This window comes from Dendropsophus ebraccatus, chromosome 15 (assembly GCF_027789765.1).
Source record: "Dendropsophus ebraccatus isolate aDenEbr1 chromosome 15, aDenEbr1.pat, whole genome shotgun sequence".
NCBI lineage: Eukaryota > Metazoa > Chordata > Amphibia > Anura > Hylidae > Dendropsophus > Dendropsophus ebraccatus.
In genome coordinates this window covers 12,832,638-12,856,932 of record NC_091468.1, presented here as the reverse complement: position 1 = coordinate 12,856,932, position 24,295 = coordinate 12,832,638, and the positions used below count along the sequence as shown (strand labels likewise).

The 24,295-nt window shown below is 44.9% G+C and overlaps 2 protein-coding genes across 10 annotated transcripts in view; one reads left to right on the top strand and one right to left on the bottom strand.

Moving 5' to 3' along the window:
* Positions 1 to 1,960: 1,960 nt before the first annotated feature.
* ANGEL2 (angel homolog 2) lies at positions 1,961 to 18,459 on the bottom strand. Of its 7 annotated transcripts, XM_069954963.1 has the most exons (10): positions 18,306 to 18,353; positions 17,515 to 17,630; positions 16,286 to 16,744; positions 14,277 to 14,494; positions 11,677 to 11,746; positions 9,400 to 9,821; positions 8,348 to 8,471; positions 6,801 to 6,864; positions 6,314 to 6,477; positions 1,962 to 2,303 (listed from the first exon to the last, which is right to left on the bottom strand). In XM_069954963.1, the coding sequence occupies exons 3-10, from the start codon at positions 16,734 to 16,736 to the stop codon at positions 2,155 to 2,157; spliced, it is 1,662 nt and encodes a 553-aa protein (XP_069811064.1). In that variant the 5' UTR covers positions 16,737 to 16,744; positions 17,515 to 17,630; positions 18,306 to 18,353; the 3' UTR covers positions 1,962 to 2,154. The 7 variants fall into 7 exon arrangements, with proteins under 7 accessions (XP_069811060.1, XP_069811064.1, XP_069811061.1 ...); XM_069954959.1 differs by lacking the exon at positions 17,515 to 17,630 and having other exon boundaries at positions 1,961 to 2,303; positions 18,306 to 18,459; XM_069954960.1 differs by lacking the exon at positions 17,515 to 17,630 and having other exon boundaries at positions 14,277 to 14,491; positions 18,306 to 18,428.
* A 174-nt stretch (positions 18,460 to 18,633) lies between these two features.
* Positions 18,634 to 24,295, top strand: part of RPS6KC1 (ribosomal protein S6 kinase C1) — a 111,286-nt gene continuing 105,624 nt past the window's right edge. For 2 of the 3 annotated variants that reach the window (XM_069954746.1, XM_069954745.1), the window contains exon 1: positions 18,728 to 19,014. In XM_069954746.1, coding sequence (XP_069810847.1) covers positions 18,910 to 19,014 — 105 coding nt within the window. In that variant the 5' untranslated portion in view covers positions 18,728 to 18,909. Of the gene's footprint in view, positions 18,655 to 18,727; positions 19,015 to 24,295 lie in introns of those variants that run through there. The other variant, XM_069954747.1, reaches the window with a different exon arrangement.

Below are 24,295 nucleotides of genomic sequence, written 5' to 3'. Positions count from 1 at the left end.
TTGAGGGCAGTATTATAGTAGTTATATTCCTGTATATAGGAGCAGTATTATAGTGCTTATACTCTTGTATATAGGAGCAGTATTATAGTAGTTATACGAACTGGAGAGAATGGAACGGCTGCACATCCCATCTATGGCTGATACTAATGCCGCTAGGCCTATATTAAAAATCAACACCAGAGTGTCTGTATATGAATTGATCAAGCTGTATTGCCCCGTGTACCACCGCGCAGGTCCTCTGGTCCACACGGGTCCCTACGCTAACTCCACACCGTGTCGGTCAGCGACCGCCAATCCCGCAAAGCGTGCACGTGCAGGGAAGGGAGGCCATGGAACAGCCCTGCAACCCCAATGTCACAGGACCAGACCCAAAAAGCCCCACCAAAACCCGGCCTTATCCATACTTGTGGCGTTTGGGGGCAGCCTTCCCCGCCGGTGGTGCTGGCTGGGTTTTGGTGGGGCTTTTTGGGTCTGGTCCTGTGACATTGGGGTTGCAGGGCCGTTCCATAGCCTCCCCTCCCTGCATGTGCACGCTTTGTGGGGTTGGCGGTCGCTGACCGACACGGTGTGGAGTTAGCGTAGGGACCCGTGTGGACCAGAGGACCTGCGCGGTGGTATACGGGGCAATATGGCTTGATCAATTCATATACAGACACTCTGGTGTTGATTTTTAATATAGGCCTAGCGGCATTAGTATCAGCCATAGATGGGATGTGCAGCCGTTCCATTCTCTCCTGTTCGTGTATTATAGTAGTTATATTCCTGTATATAGGAGCAGTATTATAGTAGTTATATTCCTGTATATAGGAGCAGTATTATAGTAGTCATATCCCTGTATATAGGAGCAGTATTATAGTAGTTATATTCTTGTATATATAGGAGCAGTATTATAGTAGTTATATTCCTGTATATAGGAGATAGTATTATAGTAGTTATATTCCTGTATATAGGAGATAGTATTATAGTAGTTATATTCCTGTATATAGGAGCAGTATTATAGTAGTTATATCCCTGTATATAGGAGGTAGTATTAGTTATATTCCTGTGTATAGGGGGCAGTATTATAGTAGTTATATTCCTGTATATAGGGGGCAGTATTATAGTAGTATATTCCTGTGTATAGGGGCAGTATTATAGTAGTATATATATATATTTTTTTTTTTACAATATTTTATTGAAGTTATACAAAAATACAAAGTGATAGGAACAATCATATAATAAATATAACAAATTATTAAAACAAACAAGAAAGCAACCAATTATTGCTCTAACATATAATTGAAGTAATATTGTATCATACTATAGTAGTATATTTCTGTATATAGGGGGCAGTATTATAGTAGTATATTCCTGTATATAGGAGCAGTATTATAGTAGTTATATTCCTGTATATAGGAGCAGTATTATAGTAGTTATATTCCTGTATATAGGAGCAGTATTATAGTAGTAATATACGGACAAAAAGAGAAAATAGCGCTGCACCTCACACCTATGGCTGATACTAATGATTCTCAGCTACATTTAAAAACCAACTCCAGGATGTTTGTATATAATTTGATCAAACCATATTGCCCCATGTACCAGCATGCAGGTCTCCTGGCTCACATGGGTCCCTACACTAACTCACCACCGTGTCAGTCAGCGACCGCCATCCCCGCAAGGGGTGCACAAACAGGGAAGGGAGGCCATAGAATGGCCCTGAAATCCCACTGTCACAGGACCAATACCCAGAGGCCCCCGTAAATCCCCCGTGGAGAAAAAAAAAAAAAAAAAAGGTAGGCCAGTTATGAATGAGGGACTGGGTAACAAATACGGCTATTATTACAAAACAGGACAATGATTATTTTTTTTTCTACCTTAAAGTCTCTGGGGTTACAGAAACAGCAGGCAGGCTTTTACTTGAACTGAGTTTTAATTTTTTTCTTAAGAAACTATTTACAATTTTTTTTTTTTAATTTTACAAACAGCATAAAGTTCAATAAAACAAATAAACCTTCAGTTTTTGAAACTGAGCAAAAATCAATAAAACACGAATATAAAACCAGGAATAAATAACTGTCTGCACCTTACAGGTGTATTTTCTATGCAGAATAAAAAAAACAAAAAAAAAAAAAAAAAAAAAACAACCACCTAAAACTGGGGAATTTGGTGCAGTCATAACTCCAGCCGGAACTGAGCCATCAAGGAGAGGTGATCGGAGGAGTTTGTCTCATTGGGAAGGCCATTGACGCTCCATAGAGCCTGCTCAGTGAGAAGTGACAACCGTCCGAGGAGCTGCAGCCCGTTACATGGGACATCGGAGCCTGAAAGGGAACCACAGAAATCTCTGCTTATTACCTTATGAATTAGACAAGTTGTGTATATACCGTCACAGACCAATATCTATGCTATTTCTGTTCTAGGAAAGATGGCGGCCAATGGCCCTTGTGCTACCAGCGGATTTGGGATGATTGGAGCGCACTTCATATTTAGATTGGGACACACAAAGGGAACCAATCTGCCCAATCGGTAAACAACTCCTGCAGCATGTACCGGCTGTGGCTGCAGCAGGAGCTTTATACCCGAAAAAAAGCACTTTAATCCCCCGAGCGCATGACAGGCAGCGGCGGGGAGGTAGTCATCTGGGCGTCTCCCTGCCTGTATCTAGTCACCGCACCGACAGGTCTTTTACTGGCCTCTCTGCCTGTCAATCATCCCTTAGAGGGCACTGACAGGCAGAGCACGCTGACTAGATACGGGCGGGGAGCGGCCCAGATGACTACTTCCCCGCTGCTGCCGCCTGTCACGCACCCGGGGGATTAAAGTCCTTTCTTTTCGGGTATACAGCTACTGCTGCAGCCATGGCCGGTACGTGCCTCGCTGCTGCAGGAGCTGTATACAGAAGTTCAGGGAACCATATCAGCCCGATTGGTTCCCTTTAATATGCACAAAACCTAAATTATAAAATGAAAATAACACATGCTGTTATAGCCACAACCCTATAGTAGTTCCCCAAATTGATTGTAAAAATGCCATGCGTCAATTTGCATCTGCGAGAAAAGTTACAACATATAACATTTTGTAAGAAAAGAAAAAAAAAAATAAAAATAAAAATAAATAAATAAAAATTATATATATATTATATATATATATATATATATATATATATATATATATATATATATATATATATATAATGTTACTACTGTTCAAAAGTTTGGGGTCACCCAAACAATTGTGTTTTCCATGAAAAGTCACACTTCACCACCATACGTTGTGAAATGAATAGAAAATAGAGTCAAGACATTGACAAGGTTAGAAATAATGATTTGTATGTGAAATAACATTGTTCTTACATCACACTTTGCTTTCGTCATAGAATCCTCCTTTTGCAGCAATTCCAGCATTGCACACCTTTGGCATTCTAGCTATTAATCTGTTGAGGTAAGCTGGAGAAATTGCCCCCCACGCTTCTAGAAGCAGCTCCCACAAGTTGGATTGGTTGGATGGGCACTTCTGGCGTACCATACGGTCAAGCTGCTCCCACAACAGCTCAATGGGGTTCAGATCTGGTGACTGCGCTGGCCACTCCATTACCTATGATAGAATACCAGCTGCTGCTTCTGCTGGAAATAGTTCTTGCACAATTTGGAGGTGTGTTTAGGGTCATTGTCCTGTTGTAGGATGAAATTGGCTCCAACCAAGCGCTGCCCACTGGGTATGGCATGGCGGTGCAGAGTGATAGCCTTCCTTATTCAGAATCCCTTTTACCTTGTACAAATCTCCCACCTTACCAGCACCAAAGCAACCCCAGACCATCACATGACCTACACCATGCTTAAAGAAGCAGTTCACTTTTTGTTTTTCAGCCCCCCGGGTAGCTGCTGTCATGTATACTTACAGAAGATGATCCGTGTCCCGTTCCCGTCTGTCAGTTCCCGTCCCACAGTGCCGTTCATATCGGGCATGCTCACTTCCGCCGGCGCTGTGACTCCTCTTCTCTGCCTTGTAATTTGAACGCCGGAAGTCATGCGCTTCCATAGCAAATGCATGGAAGAGAGTGACTTCCGGTGTATAATCACTGGTCAGAGAAGAGGAGTCATAGCGCCGGCGGAAGTGCGCGCGCCCGATTTCAACGGCACCGCGGGACGGGAACGGGACACAGATCATCTTCTGTAAGTATACATGACAGCAGCTACCCGGGGGGCCGAAATAAAAAAGTGAACTGCTTCTTTACCAGATGGCGTCAGGCATTCTTCCAGCATCTCTTCATTTCTTCTGCGTCTCACAAATGTTCTTTTTTGTGATCCAAACACCTCAAACTTGGATTCATCCGTCCACAACACTATTTTCCAGTCTTCCTCTGTCCAATGTCTGTGTTCTTTTGCCCATCTTAATCTTTTTCTTTTATTGGCCAGTCTCAGATATGGCTTTTTCTTTGCCACTCTGCCCTGAAGCCCAAAATCCTGCAGCCGCCTCTTCACTGTAGATGTTGACACTGGTGTTTTGCGGGTACTATTTAATGAAGATGCCAGTTGGGAACCTGTGAGGCGTCTGTTTCTCAAACTAGAGACTCTAATGTGCTTATCTTCTTGCTTAGTTGTGCAACGCGGCCTCCCACTTCTTTTTCTACTCTGGTTAGAGCCTGTTTGTGCTGTCCTCTGAAGGGAGTAGTACCATTAGAACAATGGAGTGATAGTTGCTGGAAATGGGCCTCTATACACCTATGTAGATATTGCACCAAAAAACAGACATTTGCAGCTAGAATAGTCATTTACCACATTAGCAATGTAAAGAGTGTATTTGTTTAAAGTTAGGACTAGTTTAACGTTATCTTCATTGAAAAGTACAGTGCTTTTCCTTCAAAAACAAAGGACATTTCATTGTGACCCCAAACTTTTCAACGGTAGTGTGTGTGTGTGTGTGTGTGTGTGTGTGTGTATATATATATATTACACACACACACACACACACACACACACACACACACACACACTATATATATCCTATTTTTCATGTTGTACAGTCTTAGATGCACAGGACCACCTCAAAATAAAAGTGCAAAGTTCATACATGCAATTTCTCTTCAGAGACCAAAGACAAAACAAAACTATATCTATATCCTACACTATAAATCTCTTAAAATAAATTAGTTATAATAAAATATGTAAATAATACACGCACCAGAAAACTCTCACTTTGTACTTAGGGAGATGGATACCAACAGGTATAGAAATGTCACATGTGGTCTTAGCGCCATCTAGTGTTGGGTTATGGAATTAAAAGATCTTGGTTGATAGAGATTAGAATTAGAGATGAGAGAACCGGGTTCGGGTTCGAGTAGATCCGAACCCGAACGTTCGGTATTTGATTAGCTGGGGCTGCTGAACTTGGATAAAGCTCTAAGGTTGTCTGGAAAACATGGATACAGCCAATGACTATATCCATGATTTCCACATAGCCTTAGGGCTTTATCCAACTTCAGCAGCCACCGCTAATCAAATACCGAAAGTTCGGGTTCGGATGGACTCGAGCATGCTCGAGGTTCGCTCATCTCTAATTAGAATCCATTTCTCAGTTTTCATTTTCTTTTGTAGACAGGTTGTAATAACTTAACCCAGATACTGTGCCCAGTAGGGCTCACATTCTAAATTTCCAATTAACCTATGTGTGTGTTTTTTTTCCCCCCTTTTGAAGTAGGAAACCAATGCAAACACAGGAAGAACACATAATCTCCTTGCAGATGTCCTTAATGGGTGGTGAACCCCAGTGCAGCATGGCAACAGTGCTAACCATAGAGTCACCGTGCTGCAATAGATGTCCAACTTCTGCCACCTCTGCTAGTCAGCTCTATGGAGGTCATAGTGCTTGAATGAGTGCTGCAGCATCTTCAGACCTACCAGTGTTCATACCAATGTTGCCTTAGTATTAGAAGTGGTGCAAGGTGCTGCTTTCTTGTCCCATTTAAGTAGATGGGGCAACGCTGCAGTACCATGCACAGGTGTGGGCGCTGCTAGGCATGGAAAAGGCTGCGGCATGAGCACCATGGCCCCTTCAGACAACTGAATTGCAAAGGCTCTGGAAGTCGGACCCCTGCAGATTGTATAACAATAGCTTTATCCTGAAGATAGACCATCTATTGTTACCGGCTTGAACCAAATGACGTAATTCCAAGCTTTATAGTATATTTTACCTTAGCTCTCACAGATCGTGCTGCATTTAGACTACATCTCCCATAATGAAGAATGAGCAGGACAGAACCAGCAGAGGGCTGGAGGAGATAGGAGTATTAGACACAAGGAGTCAGCTGTACCTGGGATACGACTGCACCTACCTGCCTGCCTGAAGACATCATGGTTTGCAGCAGAGTAGAAGATGTAATCCACAGTGATGGCGGACTTGGAGTGACAGGTTGTGATCTCAGGCATGCCAGTGTCAGGGAAGTAATGGGAGTATACAGAGGACAGGCTGAAGTGATGCCGCAAACTGGGTTCCACCCTGTTCATACCGGAAGGAAAAGCAAGTTTATTAAAAGGTTGATACTCTGACATGGCAAAATTCCTCTTCATTTTGGGACAGCATTCCCCCTCCTATGGCCATCCTTATGCCCCCACCTACCAAATAAATGTTTGTAAAAAGAACAAAAAAAGAAATACAACTCTAGGATCTGACTACACAGGGTAGGTTTGTAGTCTGTTACTATGGAGACACATAGCTGTCTCTATATTTGGTAGAGGACAAGTGTTGATGCTGGATAGAAAAACGCACAATCCTTGCGGACTACTCCTCCAGTGGGAATCTTCTTTCCAAAACCAGCATACCTTCTATCAGATTCCACTGACGGCTCCTTTGTCTTCTCACTGGTTTGTTCTTCCAATCTCCTCTCTGACAAATAAAAGATATTACATTTTACATTTCTAGTGATAACTGCAAACACATAGCACAACAAGGAGAACATTTGTTCATTACCCATGTTTACCCTGCAGGGTATAGCACCCATCTGGCTTCCTGTCTGAATAGCCATTATTCCATATTTATGGTCACAGAACAATTGGCTATTAAAACACATATCACCTTATAAGGCTGGGTTCACACTGCGTTTTTAAAATCAGTTTTGTGCAAAGAACGGATGAAAAACTGATGCATTTGTGTGCATCCATTTTCCCACTGATTCCATTATAATAATAATAATAATAAAAAAAAAAGCAAAAGTGCGTTTTGATGCATTTTTTTTCAATAAAAAAAAAAAAAAAAAAAATGGATACACCTCATTCACATGTTCAGTAATTTTCTTGGCTTTAAAACCTTCCTCTAATTTTTCACCGTGAAAAATCACGGAGTCTCTGTTTCCGTTAAATGTGAATAGTACAAGTTTGCATAGATGTGTTCTGTGTTTTTTACGGATGCCACGGATGTGGATCCCATAAACTTCTATTTATAATCTGTACGACAATCACAATCCGCACTAGAGCATTTTTTTTTTTTTTTTAACGGAACAGATTTCAGATCAAAATTAACATGGACTGTGTGAATATCCCAATAGAAATCAATGTGCTCTTTTTGAACAGTGGTTACAGATCCGCAATTTGGCTGCATTCACACATCCTGTAAAATTGTCCATGGTGGCGGAATGCAGCCAGTCACATGATCTGTGCCGTGACCCGCGAAAAAAAAAAAAAGAAATAGGACATGTCCTAGAGTCACAGTCACAGGATCGCGGCACAGTTCTGAGGACTCTACTTATCGCATCAGCAGGTTAAGGTGAAGTTATCTACATACTTAAAGTGTCACTGCTGTTTAATTTTTTTGCATAAATCAATAGTATAGGCGATTTTAAGAAACTTTGTAATTGGGTTTATTAGCCTAAAAATGCATTTTTATCATGAAAAAAACACTTTGAAGCTCTCCCCCCTGTCTTTATGGCTTGCTTATGGAGAGGGGAGGGGTGGAGAGAAATGAGGCACCAAAACAAGACAACAAAGAGTTAATCTACAGTTAATCACCTGGCTATCTCCTCTGACAGTCTCTCAGACCTCTGAATACCGCTGTCACCCACCTACACGTTGTGTAATCCTTTGTTCTCTGCTGCCGACTAACTCCCTCCTCCCCTCTCCATAGAACAGACAGGGTTGTGTCTGATGCAACAAGTCACAATTTCCTGATATTTTGCAGTGAACAGAAAAGAGAAGGGGGGGGGGGGGGGTAAGACATGGGAAAAGGCTTTTTAAATGCAGATAAAAAGGCATATTTGCCTAATAAACCCAATTTTCTTCTTGCCATCTTCAGGATAAAATGGTGAATTTGTGATGGGGACAAAAGTATAATCACTTCTATAAACCACCCATGTGCGTCATCGATCACATTGTACCTGACTGCTCCTGATCCTTTTCCAGTTGGTCATACACGCATTTCTGGCTGATGCCCAGGCTATTCGGCCATATTGGAATAGACAAAATCCTTTGACCTCTGGGGTACGTCTCTTGGCCCGATACCTAAAGAAAAGAATTATATATGCCTAAACGGATGCCATCACATGTGTTAGAGACAAGTCAACTGTTTCTGATCAGTCAGGGTGGTCTATACAGGTAGATGGAGGTACTTAAAGTGATCGTCACCCCCCTTACTCTATTTGCAGTTCTCCGCACCAGCCACAAGCTTAGATGCTGCACATTTGATATATACTTGTATAACACTTGTCTGTATCTTTCTGTATCTTTCTGCTCTAAAACCGATACATTTCATCAGTGGACGGGGCTTCATGTTAGTTGGGCCCTCTCCCCAGCCAGGACATGGGACCCCTACTGCTCTGAAGCCCCGCCCAGCTGACACTTAAGTTATGAAATGAAACAAGAGTAAAGGGGGCGACGTGGATGTGGTTGTTTTGATTAACCCCCTCCCCAGCCATAGTGAAAAGAGCCCTCCTGTCAGGAATACCTCTTTAGGGTGCCTTCACACCTACTGGATCCGCAGCGGATCTCACTTCTGCGGATTCGAAACGAGAACCGTTGCGGATCCGGTATCAATTCACCCCTATGATAGCACATATCCGCAGCGGGATTAACATCCCGCTGTGAATATGTGCTTTAACTCCCTGGTGCCCGCAGCCCCGCCGTCGCATCCCGGCCACATCCCCCCCCCCCCCCCCCCCCCCATCAGCCCACTGCCGCCTGCATCCCGCCGCCGAGAGCATACAGTACCTGCTCGGCGACGCGGCTGCAGTGAGGCTGATCTGAGCGGGACCGGAGCCGGGAGCCTCACTGCAGCCGCGCCACAGAGCAGGTAATGTATGCTCGCGGCGGCGGGCCAGAGATGGGGGGTTGGGGAGATGTTAATCCCGCTGCGAATGTGCGCTATCATAGGGGTGAATTGATACCGATATAAGGTTAGGTGGCCATAAAGGACATAATATCAGACTCTTACCCTTCCAATGGACAATCCCCCATATTGAAGTGCCCCTTCTTTTATAAATTGATGAAGTGGAGACCCCGGCACAGAGTTGAAGTCTCCGCATAAGATGATGGGGCAGAAGTGCCCCTCCCGTATCTGTGCGATCTCTGTAATCTCCGCCAGGAGGATGGCCAGCTGGGTGAGCTTGATGTCTCCTCTCTTGGGGTTGTACAGCAGATGGGTGTTTGCCACGCAGATCTTCGGGACGTCTCTTCCTTCCGTTTTCGGCTGTAACGTCAGCACCAAGCCGACGTTATCTCGGTCTAGGAGGGCGATGTTGGGTCTGAAATATTCCACAGGTTTCACTCGCTTCAGGGTAAATTTGTTGGATTTGAAGCAAGTTGCACAACCGTCGGGTTTACTGCCAGTGCGAGACTTGTATACACAGATGTATCCTGGGAAGACAGGGAAAGAACAAATGTAACAATGGCCGTATATACAGAGCACTACCTAACACAGAGCCATAATAATAAAACCACTGATGGGGAGAGAAGAACATGGAGTATCTGCTGACAATGATGCCTGTCAGGGGGTAGGATATAGTAAAGATATAATAGTGCAGTATAGGATATTATTAGAGAATCCTATAGAGGTTTTTGTGTATGCCTGTGACGGGACCTGGGTTGTCTGCCTTCATGATTCCAATTTCAAAACTACATCTAAGTGCTGTAAGTCATGGGTGTCAAACTCAGGCCCTCCAGCAATTACAAAACTACAACTCCCATCAAGCATGGGCAGCCAAAGCTAAAGCTTTGGCTGTCCAGGCATGATGGGAATTGTAGTTCTGCAACAGCTGGAGAGTCTGAGTTTGACACCTCTGCTGTAAGTGATGGATAAAGTTCTGTCCCCTTACACCATTGATTGGAAACCTTCGGCCCTCCAGCTGTTGCAAAACTACAACTCCCATCATCCAGGCCAGGCATGATGGGAGCTGTAGTTTTGCAACAGCTGGAGGGCCGAAGGTTCCCCATCCTTGCCTTACACTATTACCAACACCTGCTGGAAGGGATCAGATAGCTGATGCTGTAATCCTGTAGTTCACATGAAGTCACCTGACACAAGGCAAACTACTTCCTGTTACATCAAATAAAAACTTAAGCAATTCTCTGGAAGTTTGAGTGGTGGTCACATGACCTTGCGGCAGTAGTGGAGTGTATGGATGCAGCAGAGCAGGGATGGAACGTGTGTGTGTGTTTCGTCGAATATATGTGCAATGCATAGGCAACCCCCCCACCTTCAGTGGAAGCAAGAAAAATAGATGCAGGTGTAAACATGGGGCGACTTTGGCAAGGGTGCGGATGACTGGGTCACAGCATCCCTAAATTGACAAGTCTTGTGAAGTGTTCCTTTTATGTAGTTGTTAGTGGCTACCAAGTAGACCTGAAGAAGATAACCAGTACAGGTGAGCATTACCGGTGGCTGCAGATGTTTGATGCAGCCCTTAGGAGTCCTGGAAAACATGGATCCTAAGGCTGCATCAAGCTTCTGCAGCTACCAGTAACAAGTTCAGGATCATTGGCGCTCAATGCTCACTCAGTGAAGGCTAACCAGTCTGCACTGATCCCATATAAAGGTGTTGCATGCTGGGTATAATAAGATTGTACAGGGCACAGCTTGCTGTATATGGGGCTTTGTAGGAGCAGACTGGTCAGAGCGCCCATGCTGACCACTGCTAAAACCCCCTACAATGGGCACAAGAGCATCAGAACTGGAGCAATGGAAGAAGGTGCCTGGTTTGATGGGTCACGTTCTCCATCATGTGGACGTCCGGTGTGTGTGTGTGTCACTTACCTGGGGAAAAGATGGCACCAGGATGACAAGACGGCAAGGGCAGTGTGATAGGCAATGTTTTCTAACAAATATATTGAGTAATTGCCATACCATGCTCTATCATTAGATTACATGAACTAGTGGTAATATGTACTAACACTTAGTTTTTGCATTAGAAGCATACAAAGAGTTGTTGGGGGTGCAAACAGTTGTCTGCTTTTTTCTCCAGGAACAGCGCCAATCTTGTCCATAAGCGTGTCTGGTACAGCAACCTTCGGGTATATCGAGCTTAGCCGCTATACCAAACCAGGCCTGTGGCCAAATGTGGCGCCCTTTCCTGGGGAAGTAAAAAGCAGACCACCCTCCCTTATCTATTTGTTGTCAGCCATGTTGTATTGCATCAGTTTCACATTGTACAGATACACTGCAACAAACGCAAAACACAAATGAACTAAAAACAAGAACAGGATTGCTGCATACCAAGGGCTTCCAAACTGGGCTTGAGCTGTCCGTGGTAGTGATCTTCTTGTACTTCTTGTAAACAAAGAATCTAAAACAGAAGAAGCTTTACAGGTGGAGGCCGCACAATGTGCACAGGCTTTATAGGGGGTGGCGTGGCATGACAGCTTGCAGCTTATGTTCATAGACTGAGGTAATGGCTGCTATAGATATGTATTCTCAGAGCTCTGGACTGACAAGCATCAAATCCTAAGAGTCCTTTTACATGGACAGACATGGGGCCATACAAGGATGCAAATGAGTGATGCCTGGCAGTGAGATTGGCGCTAGTTTGCAGCACAATCAAGTGGTTGGGACGCAGAACCAATCCTTGTATCATTCGTGCGGCCAAGGAAGCGGATGTACAGATATGTATAGGTTCATGCTGTCAGTTTCCAGATCACAAGCAGTGTATACATACCCATCCTACTCTCTGGTCAGCGGCTGTATCTTCAGGCCACCTCCAGCTGTCAATTATTCTGGAGGAGGCAGCCGCAGTGCAGAAGTATGTACTGCTGTGTGATCCGGAAACTGCCAGCACAGACACATGCATATCCATGCCACCAGTTTCCCTTTTCTGTTGGCTGCACATATTCTGTTTACACAGGGAGATGTGTGGTAGACAGTCATACATTTTAAAGCAGTGCATTTTACCGCTCCTCGGCTGATCACGGCCACTTTTACACAAGCAGATTATCGTCCGAAGGAGCATTTCTACCGATGCTCTTGGCCGATAGTCCGCCTGTGTAAGAGGCCCTCCAGGGAGACCTCTGTTATAGCTCCTTTATGCCACTATACCCTCACATACTGACCCCCACTGATCAGTGTTTTATCCGCTATCCTATAGATAGAGGACAAGCTGAGGTGGGACTACTCCTTTAATGTTACACTAAGCCAGTCTGCAAAACTACAATTAAAGCTGGCAGTAGTCCGGGCATGCTGGGAGCTGTAATTGTGAAAGTTCTTGAGATTGGAGTAATAACCTTACTGTTACACCTTGGGGGAGATTTATCAAACTGGTGTAAAAGTCGCCCCTAGCAACCAATCACATTCCACTATTCATTTTCCAAAAAATCTGTGAGAAAAGAAAAGTGGAATCTGATTGGTTGCTAGGGGCAACTGAGCCAGTTTCACTTTACACCATGTTTGATAAACCTCCCCCCCTTGTCTGTATCCCATGGCAATGAGCAGAATTATGAAAACTGCTCTGAATATGGGGAACCACCTCAGTTAAGTATCTATAGTTATATGTAGACTATGTAAAGCATTATTGTTATAAAAACATTTGACACATCATACAAACATGAAAACTATTAAACAGTCAGGGTCTCAGTGCTGACACCCCACGGCCTCTGGATATGTCAGGAGGAGCGTGCAGTTGCGCACTTTACTTCCCAGCTCGGTGATTAATCTTTCTCACTGCAGGAGTCAGACTCATGGACTTACAGCATGTTACCTTTCTGTAGATATACAGGCAGCTCTACTTAAAAGGAGTAGTCTGGTGCTGTAAAGTTTGTTTTGAAAAGGCAGAGACGGCATGGAAAAGAATAAGCCATCACTACTCATCTCTCCCCATGCCTCTCCAGTGCTGGATTGCCGCTCCAAGATCTCTTCTCTACCGTCATCATGACCGGTTGTTGGACTGGCCGCTCAGGGAGTCAGTGACCGGGGCGGGACACCACGGCAGTCACTGATTGGCTGGGCTGCCTGTCCATCAGCCAAGTTGGCATTTTCCCCTGCATTGTGACCTCATCACAACTTGCGGGGAAAATGCCTTCTGGTAAGGGTCTTGGGGCTGGTCACATGTTGCATGGCGGGCACGGGGAGAAGCAATATTATGTTCAGCCCTGTTGGCTGTGAAGTATTTAGAATGGCCAGACGTCTCCTCTAAATTCAACACTTAAAATAAATGAGACTATACACTATTGTAAGGATCTACAGAGGAGATGCCCAGCAATCTGTTGTAACCTGTGGCGGAACTCAGAAGCAAGTAGCCAACGTTCAAGTTCGGACCGGCATTTGACTTGCACTGCCAGTAGAAGTTGTACGCAGCCCTAATGAGCCCTGGAAAACATTGATACAGCCATAGGCCATAGCTGAATCCATGTTTTCTTGGCAGCCCTAGAAAGCCCATACATACGTTATGTCCCTCCTTGGAGGCTAGTATGTTAAAGGGTACCGGTCATTAAAAATAACTTCTGACAGGTCTTTGCAGGTCACATGTTATTGATCACAATGGGTCTTAGCTACGAAGATAAAACTAGGCAGAGAGCTCGGCAGCAGCGCCATCTACTCCCCAGACAATTGTGACAGTGTAGCCTCATAGACAATCAGGAGACACGGCCAGGGAATGGATGGTGCTGATGCTCTTGCTTATCTCGCTCTCTCACTGGCTATATCTTCTGATCGGTGGGGGTCTCTGCTGAGACTGACTGTGATCAATAACTTGACAAATCAAAATCTATTTTTAATGACAGTGAATCTTTACTAGAAGAAGGTTCTGAACTATTCTATCATCTCATCTGAAAATTGATTTACTATAGCGGATATCCCCTATAGAAGGTAAAGGTCCTCTTACTTACATCAGCATTCATTTCTTGCAACTCTCGTAGGATGTTAGGCAGTCGGTAATTCCAGAATAAGTATGGCCGCCGGCAGTGACTGTACAGACTGGAGTTGTCTTCCAGAAGGTCTTGGGATAAGATGTTATAAGACATCACTGTGAAGTCAAACTTCTCTCTACTAGATCGTTGCTGGTAAAGGTGACTGAAGTCCTCCCATTTTCTCTGCACTTCAGCTGCTAATTAGAAAAATTCAGGTCAGTATCAGTAGGATGGTGATCCACAATGACCACATCTATATAAATAACCCCTCTCTTTAGTTAAAGGATGGGGAGCTTGTGGCCCTCCAGCTGTTGCAAAACTACAATTCCACCATACTTGCACAATAAAGGCCCAAAAGCTTTGGCTGTCCAGGCATGATGGGAATTGTAGTTTTGCAACAGCTGGAGAGCAGAAGGTTCCCCATCCCTGCTTTATTCATTCACATAGTACAGAATCAGAATCTTCCGTTCCTATGTATAAAGATTTCTTAGAGACAACTCCTGTTATGTCCTGTTATGTCACCCAGCAAAGAGTTAGGGTTTGGGGTGATGATTAGGGTCTGGATCCCATGGGTCTGGATTTGGGGTGATGAGGTGGGCTGGATCCCATGACCAGCTGCTAGCAATGCATAGGATATGCTATACTATATTCCATAGTTACCTATAAAGGTGAACGGGCAACCATTTATGTCAACACTCTGCAATGACTGTAAGGGGGGGGGGGGCTGGGGGAAGAGGTTTATGAAGACTGGCGTACACTGGTCTTATATTAGGCTGCGCCCCCTTTTCCCCGACAGGATTCACTAAGAGGCGCACGCCTCTTAGTGAATCCGGCCGGCCGGGGCCCAAACCTGCAACTGGCGTACGAAATCTACATCTGCTTCCAAGCAGGTGTAGATTTGGATCATGATTTACGCCTGCGAGCAGGTGTAAATCGTGACAAATGAGGCACGGGAGGAAGCCACGCCTCCTCCCAGCCTTGTCACAGGCCCCAAGCTCCCCCCCCCCCCCAAGCTGTGACATTCAAATGCTTTAAAGTCTACCTGACCTTTAATGTGATATTGTCAACCCCCCACCCCTTTCTCTAAAAGCGGTTCTCAGCACCATCCAGAAGCTTACATGCTGCACATTTCATATCTACCTGTATAAACCATGTCTTTATTGTTCTATCATTGTTGGAGAGTGCCATCTGGGCGGGGCTTCATGACCATTGCGCCCCATCCTTCTGCCTCCATCTATGACATCATTAGAAGCGCTGGGGATCATCATGCTGGGAATCCCTGATGCATGTGTGGTCAGGCAGGGATGTTGCCGTTTCCTTAGATGATGGCATGATGGTTTTTGCCGACATGCCAGGAGCTTCCCATCATCTTCCTCCAGCACCTGCTGTATCATCCGTTTTGGAACTCTGGCTACCCCGCAACAAAATCGTTCAAGGCAGACGTAAGCGTGGGGCAGGGCAGCTGATGATACAGCATTGTCAGTGCATGACTGCGCCACCGAATCCCGGCGACATGATCCCCGACACTTCACTGCAGTAGGGAGCAGCCCATTCTAATAAAGTCATAGAGGGGGGTGGAGACTACGGCCCCAACACAGATAGGGCGCAACTGTTGTGAAGCACCACCCAGATGGTACTGTCCACCAATAATAAAGGGCAGTTTTTAAGACAACAAAGACATGGGGGGAGATTTATCAAACATGGTGTAAAGTGAGACTGGCCCAGTTGCCCCTAGCAACAAATCAGATTGCACCTTTCATTTTCCCAAGAGTAAGAAAGTGAGGTAAGAAAAGTGGAATCTGATTGGTTGCGACTGAGCCAGTCTAACTTTACACCATGTTTGATAAATCTCCCCCATGGTTTATACAGGTAGATCTCACCTGTGCAGCGTGTAGGCTTCTAAATGATGTTAAGAACAGTATATATGGAAAGGAAGGGGTTGACAATATCACTTTAAACAAACTTTGGATGGGCGGGGGGGTCCTTACCCTTAGCTCCCGGCTCTGGAACGGCAGGGACAAACACCTCCGGGGTCCCATGTATGGGTGGAACCCGAAAATCACTTGCCGGTGGATAAGACCTTTTTGTCCACGGTTTCCGCCTGTACTCATCGTCCTCCATACTCTTCTTTCTCTTTCTAATCGGTTCATCTCCCTTTGCGTCCATGTTGAAATGAGATCCGTGAAGCCACGATGACTGAGCTGGAAACCAAGGAAGAGTATGGCTGCTGGGCAGTGCCGGTCTCTGGGAACCAAAGTAATGAAAAGGCCTTGAGTAGTCCTGAGGGTGCCAGCTGTATGCTGGGTGGGGAGGAGACGGCTGGTAGTGTCCAGTCCACCAAGGGAATCTAAGGAAACTTCCACTTATGCAGAAGGGTCGTGAGTGACTGGCCTGGGCAAAACATCTGCCACCCACTGTCTGCAGATGACGGGGCAACATTGGATACCCTGGGGAAAGTAGAACAAGACTATAGTCATTACAGATCCCATCACTCAGCTTTCAAAAAACCCTGGATGGCAAATCTGTCTAGATACGTAATCTTATAGGAGAGAAAGGATCTACTGCCAATGATCTCATGGCTTCCTCCTTCTTCAATACACGGTGACACAATGCTCTGTAAGTTATTTTTGATGCCAGTGACTCTTTTACATGTTGCAGAACATAGAAGCTTTGTTTGGTCAGAGTGTGAGCGCTTCTTCCCCAGATCTGTGTGTGTGACCAGGATGGTCCATAGACCTACTTTAGGAGTCCATCTTGGTCACTGAGCTTGGAAAGAAAGCATAGAGGACACGCTGCTGCATTCTTCTAGTGGCTGGTTGAGGTTTGTACACTGAGGAGGGATCTACCAAGGCCGGGCGCCCCACACCAGACTAGGAGCCTCTCTTAATCAGACATATCCCAGGCTGCTGTTTGGCAATCGTTGGTGTAGATCTTCACCATAATTGATGACTGGGGTGCAAATAAGTAAGCCCCCGTAAAGTGTCACTGTCGTTTAATTTTTTTTTTTGCAGAAATAGTACAATAGTCCAAGCGATTTTAAGAGACTTTGTAATTAGGTTTATTAGCCACAGAATGCATTTTTATCATGAAAAAGCAGTTTGAACCTCTCCCCCCTGTCTTCATTGTTCTCTATGGAGAGGGGAGGGGTGGAGGGAGGACAACAAAGTTAATTTACAGCTACATCACCGGGCTATCTCCTCTGACAGTCAGCACTGACCTCTGAATGCCGGCTTTCACACAGGTCCCGCTGTGTAATCCTTTGTTCTCTGCTGCTGACTAATCTCCCTCCGTAGAACAGACAGGGGCACGTCTGATGCAACAAGACGAGATTTCCTGATAATGAGCAGTGAATGAGAGAGAGGAGGGGGGGGGGGACCTAGGGAAAGTCTTTTTGAATGCAGATAATGGCAAATTTGCCTAATAAACCCAATGGACTATTGATTTCTGCAAAAAAGAAAAAACTAAAACACAACGAAAAACAAACAAACAAAAAAAAAAAAAAAAACAACAGTGACACTTTAACCTTTGGATCCCATGACTGCTATAGTAATGCAAAACTACAACTCCCAGCATGCCCTGACAGTTTTGCAACAGCTGGGGTGCGCTATACAATGGCTAACAACAAGGAACAACAGACCTATAGTGAACATGCAAAACTACAACCCCCAACATGCTGGGAGCTACAAGTTAGGGAACTTTCTAGGGCAGAGGTAGGAAACCTTGGCAAACTACAACTCCCATCATGCCTGGGTAGGTAAAGCTTTAGCTTTGGCTGTCCAGGCATGATGGGAGTTGTAGTTTGGCAACAGCTGGAGGGCCGAGGTTCCCTCCCCCTGGTCTAGAGCCTGAAATGGCTGATAACAGGGAGCAATAGACTGTATACACACACAGACAGACTCTAAGGTTCAGTTATGGCTGCTAATTCCCTGACACTTGTATAGCATGCTGATAAGGGACATTAGAGGGGCCCTAGGGGCCCCCAGCACCTACCTGACTGTTACAACTCACAGTTTGTAGCTCCAGGTTGGCAGCTGCCCCCCCAGCCGCTCTCCATGTCACGGGGCAGTGCATGCTGGGAAGAACGCCGCTCGCCATTGGACGATCCGTTCTCGGCGCTGATTGGCTGAGCATCCGCGTAGCAAGACATTGTAATCACACGGCGCGCACGTGACGCCTAGCGTAAACTCTGAAAGCGATAATGCTGCTCACTCTATCGGCCAATCATAAGAGAGAACGCTTATCCAATCAGAACGGGCCTTACAGATGAAGCCGGCGGAAGTGCCCAACTGGTCTAGGCACCGTTTCTGATCTCTATGGTTATGCGGCTCATTGACCGGAAGCGGAAGTGATAGTCGAGGTGTGGCTTAGAGGGCTGTATGACAGTGGGGCAGGCTCTATGTTGTGTGTGTCCTGAGCTGTCTATAGGCTGTAGGCTATATAGGGCAATGGCTGCCTGAAGGTGGATCCTTACATGATGTGTACAGTGACTGTAGGCAGTGATATGTGAGTGAGTGCAGACTGTGACAGGGTCCTGCTGTGTGTGCTACGTAAATGGCTGCTGATCGGGGTGCTGATCCATTGATGGGCTCTCTCTGGGTGTAACTGGGACAGTATGATCTCTCAAAGAGACAGAGCAGGGGATCTGGCCCGATTCTATACAGTCACCGATCCCAGGAGACACCAGAAAGGGTTCACCATCTACAAAGTCACCGCCAGGGTAAGTCTACCAATACACTGCTCATTATACAGAAAGAAGTTCTGCAGCAGCTGAGGTGTATGATGAGGTTCTGCAGCAGCTGAGGTGTATGATGAGGTTCTGCAGCAGCTGAGGTGTATGATGAGGTTCTGCAGCAGCTGGGGTGTAGTATGAGGTTCTGCAGCAGCTGAGGTGTAGTATGAGGTTCTGCAGCAGCTGAGGAGTATGATGAGGTTCTGCAGCAGCTGAGGTGTATGATGAGGTTCTGCAGCAGCTGGGGTGTAGTATGAGGTTCTGCAGCAGCTGAGGTGTAGTATGAGGTTCTGCAGCAGCTGAGGAGTATGATGAGGTTCTGCAGCAGCTGAGGTGTATAATGAGGTTCTGCAGCAGCTGAGGTGTATAATGAGGTTCTGCAGCAGCTGAGGTGTATGATGAGGTTCTGCAGCAGCCGAGGTGTAGGATGAGGTTCTGCAGCAGCCGAGGTGTATGATGAGGTTCTGCAGCAGCTGAGGTGTATGATGAGGTTCTGCAGCAGCTGAGGTGTATGATGAGGTTCTGCAGCAGCTGAGGTGTATGATGAGGTTCTGCAGCAGCTGAGGTGTATGATGAGGTTCTGCAGCAGCTGAGGTGTATGATGAGGTTCTGCAGCAGCTGAGGTGTAGGATGAGGTTCTGCAGCAGCTGAGGTGTATGATGAGGTTCTGCAGCAGCTGAGGTGGAGGATGAGGTTCTGCAGCAGCTGAGGTGTATGATGAGGTTCTGCAGCAGCTGAGGTGTATGATGAGGTTCTGCAGCAGCTGAGGTGGAGGATGAGGTTCTGCAGCAGCTGAGGTGTATGATGAGGTTCTGCAGCAGCTGAGGTGTAGGATGAGGTTCTGCAGCAGCTGAGGTGTATGATGAGGTTCTGCAGCAGCTGAGGTGGAGGATGAGGTACCTTTTGATAATAAAAGGGTTCCCATTACTTGTCAGATAGTGAGGTACTTCATACAGTATCCTCCCCTGTCAGGCTGTTTTGCAGGAAGACATTCGCTTTGCCTTTGTAGCCTTTGTCACTGTTTAAAGGGAACCAATCAGGCCAAAAATAGCTGTGAAGCTGTTAAAGGGGAAGTCAGGCATTTTTTTCAAAAGAGCCGGGGAGGAGGTGGTTAAACGATACTACATGCACCTACCGCCCCGGCTTCAGTGCTGGGGCCTGCTGTCCTCCGGTTCCCGGTCACCCGGCCGCCTACTGGCTGAGCGGACCGGACACGTCACGACATGGTTCCCAGCTTATACCGGGAACTGGAGCGAGGACAGCGGACCCCAGCGCTGGAGCCAGGGAGGTAGGTGCATGTTGTTCTGTTCAGCCACCTCCTCCCTAGCTACACCGGACTTCTCCTTTACAGTGACTGTACCACCAGGCCTGGGCACGTTCCGCCTCGCCAAACTAGTCCACAAACCACAATAGACCCCCCCCCCACTCTCAGGATGGGTGGAGGTCACAGTAGTTGCACCCACTGCCATCAGCTACTCCTGATCTTGAAATAACACCTTTAACAGTCTCCAAAGAATATACTAATATAATACTTATTCGGTAATGACAAAGTACTAGTAGTCTGGTATTATTATACCAGTAGTTGGGTGGTATTATTATACCAGTAGTTGGGTGGTATTATTATACTAGTAGTTGGGTGGTATTTATTATACTAGTAGTTGGGTGGTATTATTATACTAGTGGTTGGGTGGTATTATTATATTAGTAGTTGGGTGGTATTATTATACCAGTAGTAGGTGGTATTATTATACTAGTAGTAGGTGGTATTATTATACTAGTGGTTGGGTGGTATTATACCAGTAGTTGGGTGGTATTATACAAGTAGTTGGGTGGTATTTATTATACTAGTAGTTGGGTGGTGTTATTATACTAGTAGTAGGTGGGATTATATTAGTAGTTGGGTGATATTATTATTGTATTATTATACCAGTAGTTTGGTGGTATTATTATACTAGTGGTTGGGTGGTATTATTTTACTAGTGGTTGGGTGGTATTATTATATTAGTAGTTGGGTGGTATTATTATACTAGTAGTAGGTGGTATTATTATACTAGTAGTTGGGTGGTATTATTATATTAGTAGTTGGGTGGTATTATTATACTAGTAGTAGGTGGTATTATTATACTAGTAGTAGGTGGTATTATTATACTAGTAGTTGGGTGGTATTATTATACTAGTGGGTGGGTGGTATTATTATACTAGTGGTTGGGTGGTATTATATTAGTAGTTGGGTGGTATTATATTAGTAGTTGGGTGGTATTATATTAGTGGTTGGGTGGTATTATTATACTAGTAGTAGGTGGTATTATATTAGTAGTTGGGTGGTATTATTATACCAGTAGTTGGGTGATATTATTATTATACTAGTAGTAGGTGGTATTATTATACTAGTAGTTGGGTGGTATTATATTAGTGGTTGGGTGGTATTATTATACTAGTAGTTGGGTGGTATTATTATTATACTAGTAGTAGGTGGTATTATTATACTAGTAGTTGGGTGGTATTATATTAGTGGTTGGGTGGTATTATTATACTAGTAGTTGGGTGGTATTATTATACTAGTAGTAGGTGGTATTATTATACTAGTAGTAGGTGGTATTATTATACTAGTAGTAGGTGGTATTATACTAGTAGTTGGGTGGTATTATTATACTAGTAGTTGGGTGGTATTATTATACTAGTAGTTGGGTGGTATTATTATATTAGTAGTTGGGTGGTATTATTATATTAGTAGTTGGGTGGTATTATTATACTAGTAGTTGGGTGGTATTATTATACTAGTAGTTGGGTGGTATTATTATATTAGTAGTTGGGTGGTATTATTATATTAGTAGTTGGGTGGTATTATTATATTAGTAGTTGGGTGGTATTATTATACTAGTGGTTGGGTGGTATTATTATACTAGTAGTAGGTGGTATTATTATACTAGTAGTAGGTGGTATTATTATACTAGTAGTAGGTGGTATTATTATACTAGTAGTAGGTGGTATTATTATACTAGTAGTTGGGTGGTATTATTATACTAGTAGTTGGGTGGTATTATTATATTAGTAGTTGGGTGGTATTATTATATTAGTAGTTGGGTGGTATTATTATACTAGTAGTTGGGTGGTATTATTATACTAGTAGTTGGGTGGTATTATTATACTAGTAGTTGGGTGGTATTATTATACTAGTGGTTGGGTGGTATTATTATATTAGTGGTTGGGTGGTATTATTATATTAGTAGTTGGGTGGTATTATTATATTAGTAGTTGGGTGGTATTATTATACTAGTAGTTGGATGGTATTATTATATTAGTAGTTGGATGGTATTATTATATTAGTAGTTGGGTGGTGTTATTTTATATGATGCAGTATCCCCAGCGCTGATAGCAGAACAGGGTCATAGCCCTTGTGTCCTGTCGATGGGACCACACTGTTGTCTCCCTTCCACATGGACCCCCACCGATGATGATAATGGGGGTCATGCCCCCTGGGTTGAATCGGGATGTGGTTGGGCCTGATGAGAAAGGTGGCCAAGCACTGAGTATCTGGAACTTTACCTGCAGTGATCAGCTGATCCTCAGGCCGGCTCATGTATATAATATATAATACAACCCGACTGGTGGAACTAGAATAACAGGACTGTAGTGTTGCTTTTGGCAGTGTCCAGTTTTAGCTTTAAAATTATATTCAGTCTAGACAATACTCTGTGAGCTTAAAACATCAATAGCAGCACAAATCTTTTTGACAGTTTGCTGTTTTGCTTACAGAGCATTGTCTACTCTGGATACAGCTGAGAGCAGGACTAGCTATGTACAATGTATCAGTCTGGAGTCCAGGCTATTCAGCTCACAGAGCATTGTCTACACTGGATACAGCCGAGGATAGTACTAGCTGTGTACAATGTATCAGTCTGGAGCTCACAGAGCATTGTCTACACTGGATACAGCTGAGAGCAGGACTAGCTATGTACAATGTATCCATCTGGAGTCCAGGCTATTCAGCTCACAGAGCATTGTCTACACTTAACACAGCTGAGAGCAGGACTAGCTATGTACAATGTATCAATCTGGAGTCCAGGCTATTCAGCTCACAGAGCATTGTCTACACTGGATACAGCTGAGAGCAGGACTAGCTATGTATCAGTCTGAAGTCCAGGCTGTAGAGCTCACAGAGCATTGTCTGCACTGGATACAGCCGAGGACAGGACTAGCTATGTACAATGTAACAGTCTGGGGTCCAGGCTGAAGAGCTCACAGAGCATTGTCTACACTGTATACAGCTGAGAGCAGGGCGAGCTATGTAGAATGTATCAGTCTGTGAGTTCACAGAGCATTGTTTACACTGGATACAACTGTATCACTTCTCAGCTGAGGACAGGCCTAGCTATGTACAGGTAAAGGGTTAATAGGATCTGTATGGAAGGAGAGACTATTACTCCTGTGATTTACTCCATGGAAACCAGGCAGTTTATTTTTCCCTTCTCCATAGTCGCCCATGAAGAAGAAGCGGAATATAAGGAGTGGAGAGGAGCCGCACCAACCCCTGGAGACAATGTTATGTCAGCTGCTCAGTATCAGAAGTCTCTGCATTGTGCCAAAGGGGTTGGATCTCTAGAAGGCAGCGACCAAGACCAACCCCTCATACATTACACTGGAATTCCCAACCTGTGTCTCTGCAGCTGCTGTACAACCACAACACCCAGCATGCCCTGACTGCTGGCGGCTGGGAGTTGTAGTTCTGCAGCCGCAGGAGAGACACAGGTTGGGAAATATTGCAATAATCTAAGTTTCAGAGAATGGTTGCCTGTAACCTGACGCCCGGCCTCCGCTCATGTTCTCTCCTTCTGCTTAATAAAATGGATGTCGGGGATGTCCCCCGGGAGGCGGCTGCGGCTCTGCTGACCTGACGTGACTCTGGCTCCATTGCAGATGGATGAATAGCAGTGGTGTGGTTGGGGGGGGGGGGGGTCGCACGCTCATCTAACTTGTCTGTGTATGTTGTGTGTTACAGTCGCCATACTCTCCCAGTATCACATCATTCACCTGGAAATCCTTATTCTGATATGTAATGCTGCGTTTACACGGAACAATTATCGTTTGAATCTTCGTAATAACGATCGCATTTGAGCGATAATCGGCTCGTGTTAAAACGGCAAACGATCAAGCGACGAGCGAGAAATCGTTCATTGTGATCTTTCAACATGTTCTCAAATCGTCTTTGGTTGTTCGCTAAACATTTGCAGATCTCTTCATGTAAAACGTCTTTCACAGATTCATCCTA

Excerpts from the sequence above, each read along its gene's own strand:
- ANGEL2 (XM_069954959.1), bottom strand. The coding sequence starts at position 18,444 with ATGTCTTGCTACGCGGATGCTCAGCCAATCAGCGCCGAGAACGGATCG. Across the intron at positions 16,745-18,305 it reads CCAACCTGGAGCTACAAACT|GGTATCCAATGTTGCCCCGT; the intron begins GTGAGTTGTAAC and ends TACTTTCCCCAG. Across the intron at positions 14,495-16,285 it reads TCCAGAGCCGGGAGCTAAGG|CAGCTGAAGTGCAGAGAAAA; the intron begins GTAAGGACCCCC and ends TTTTCTAATTAG.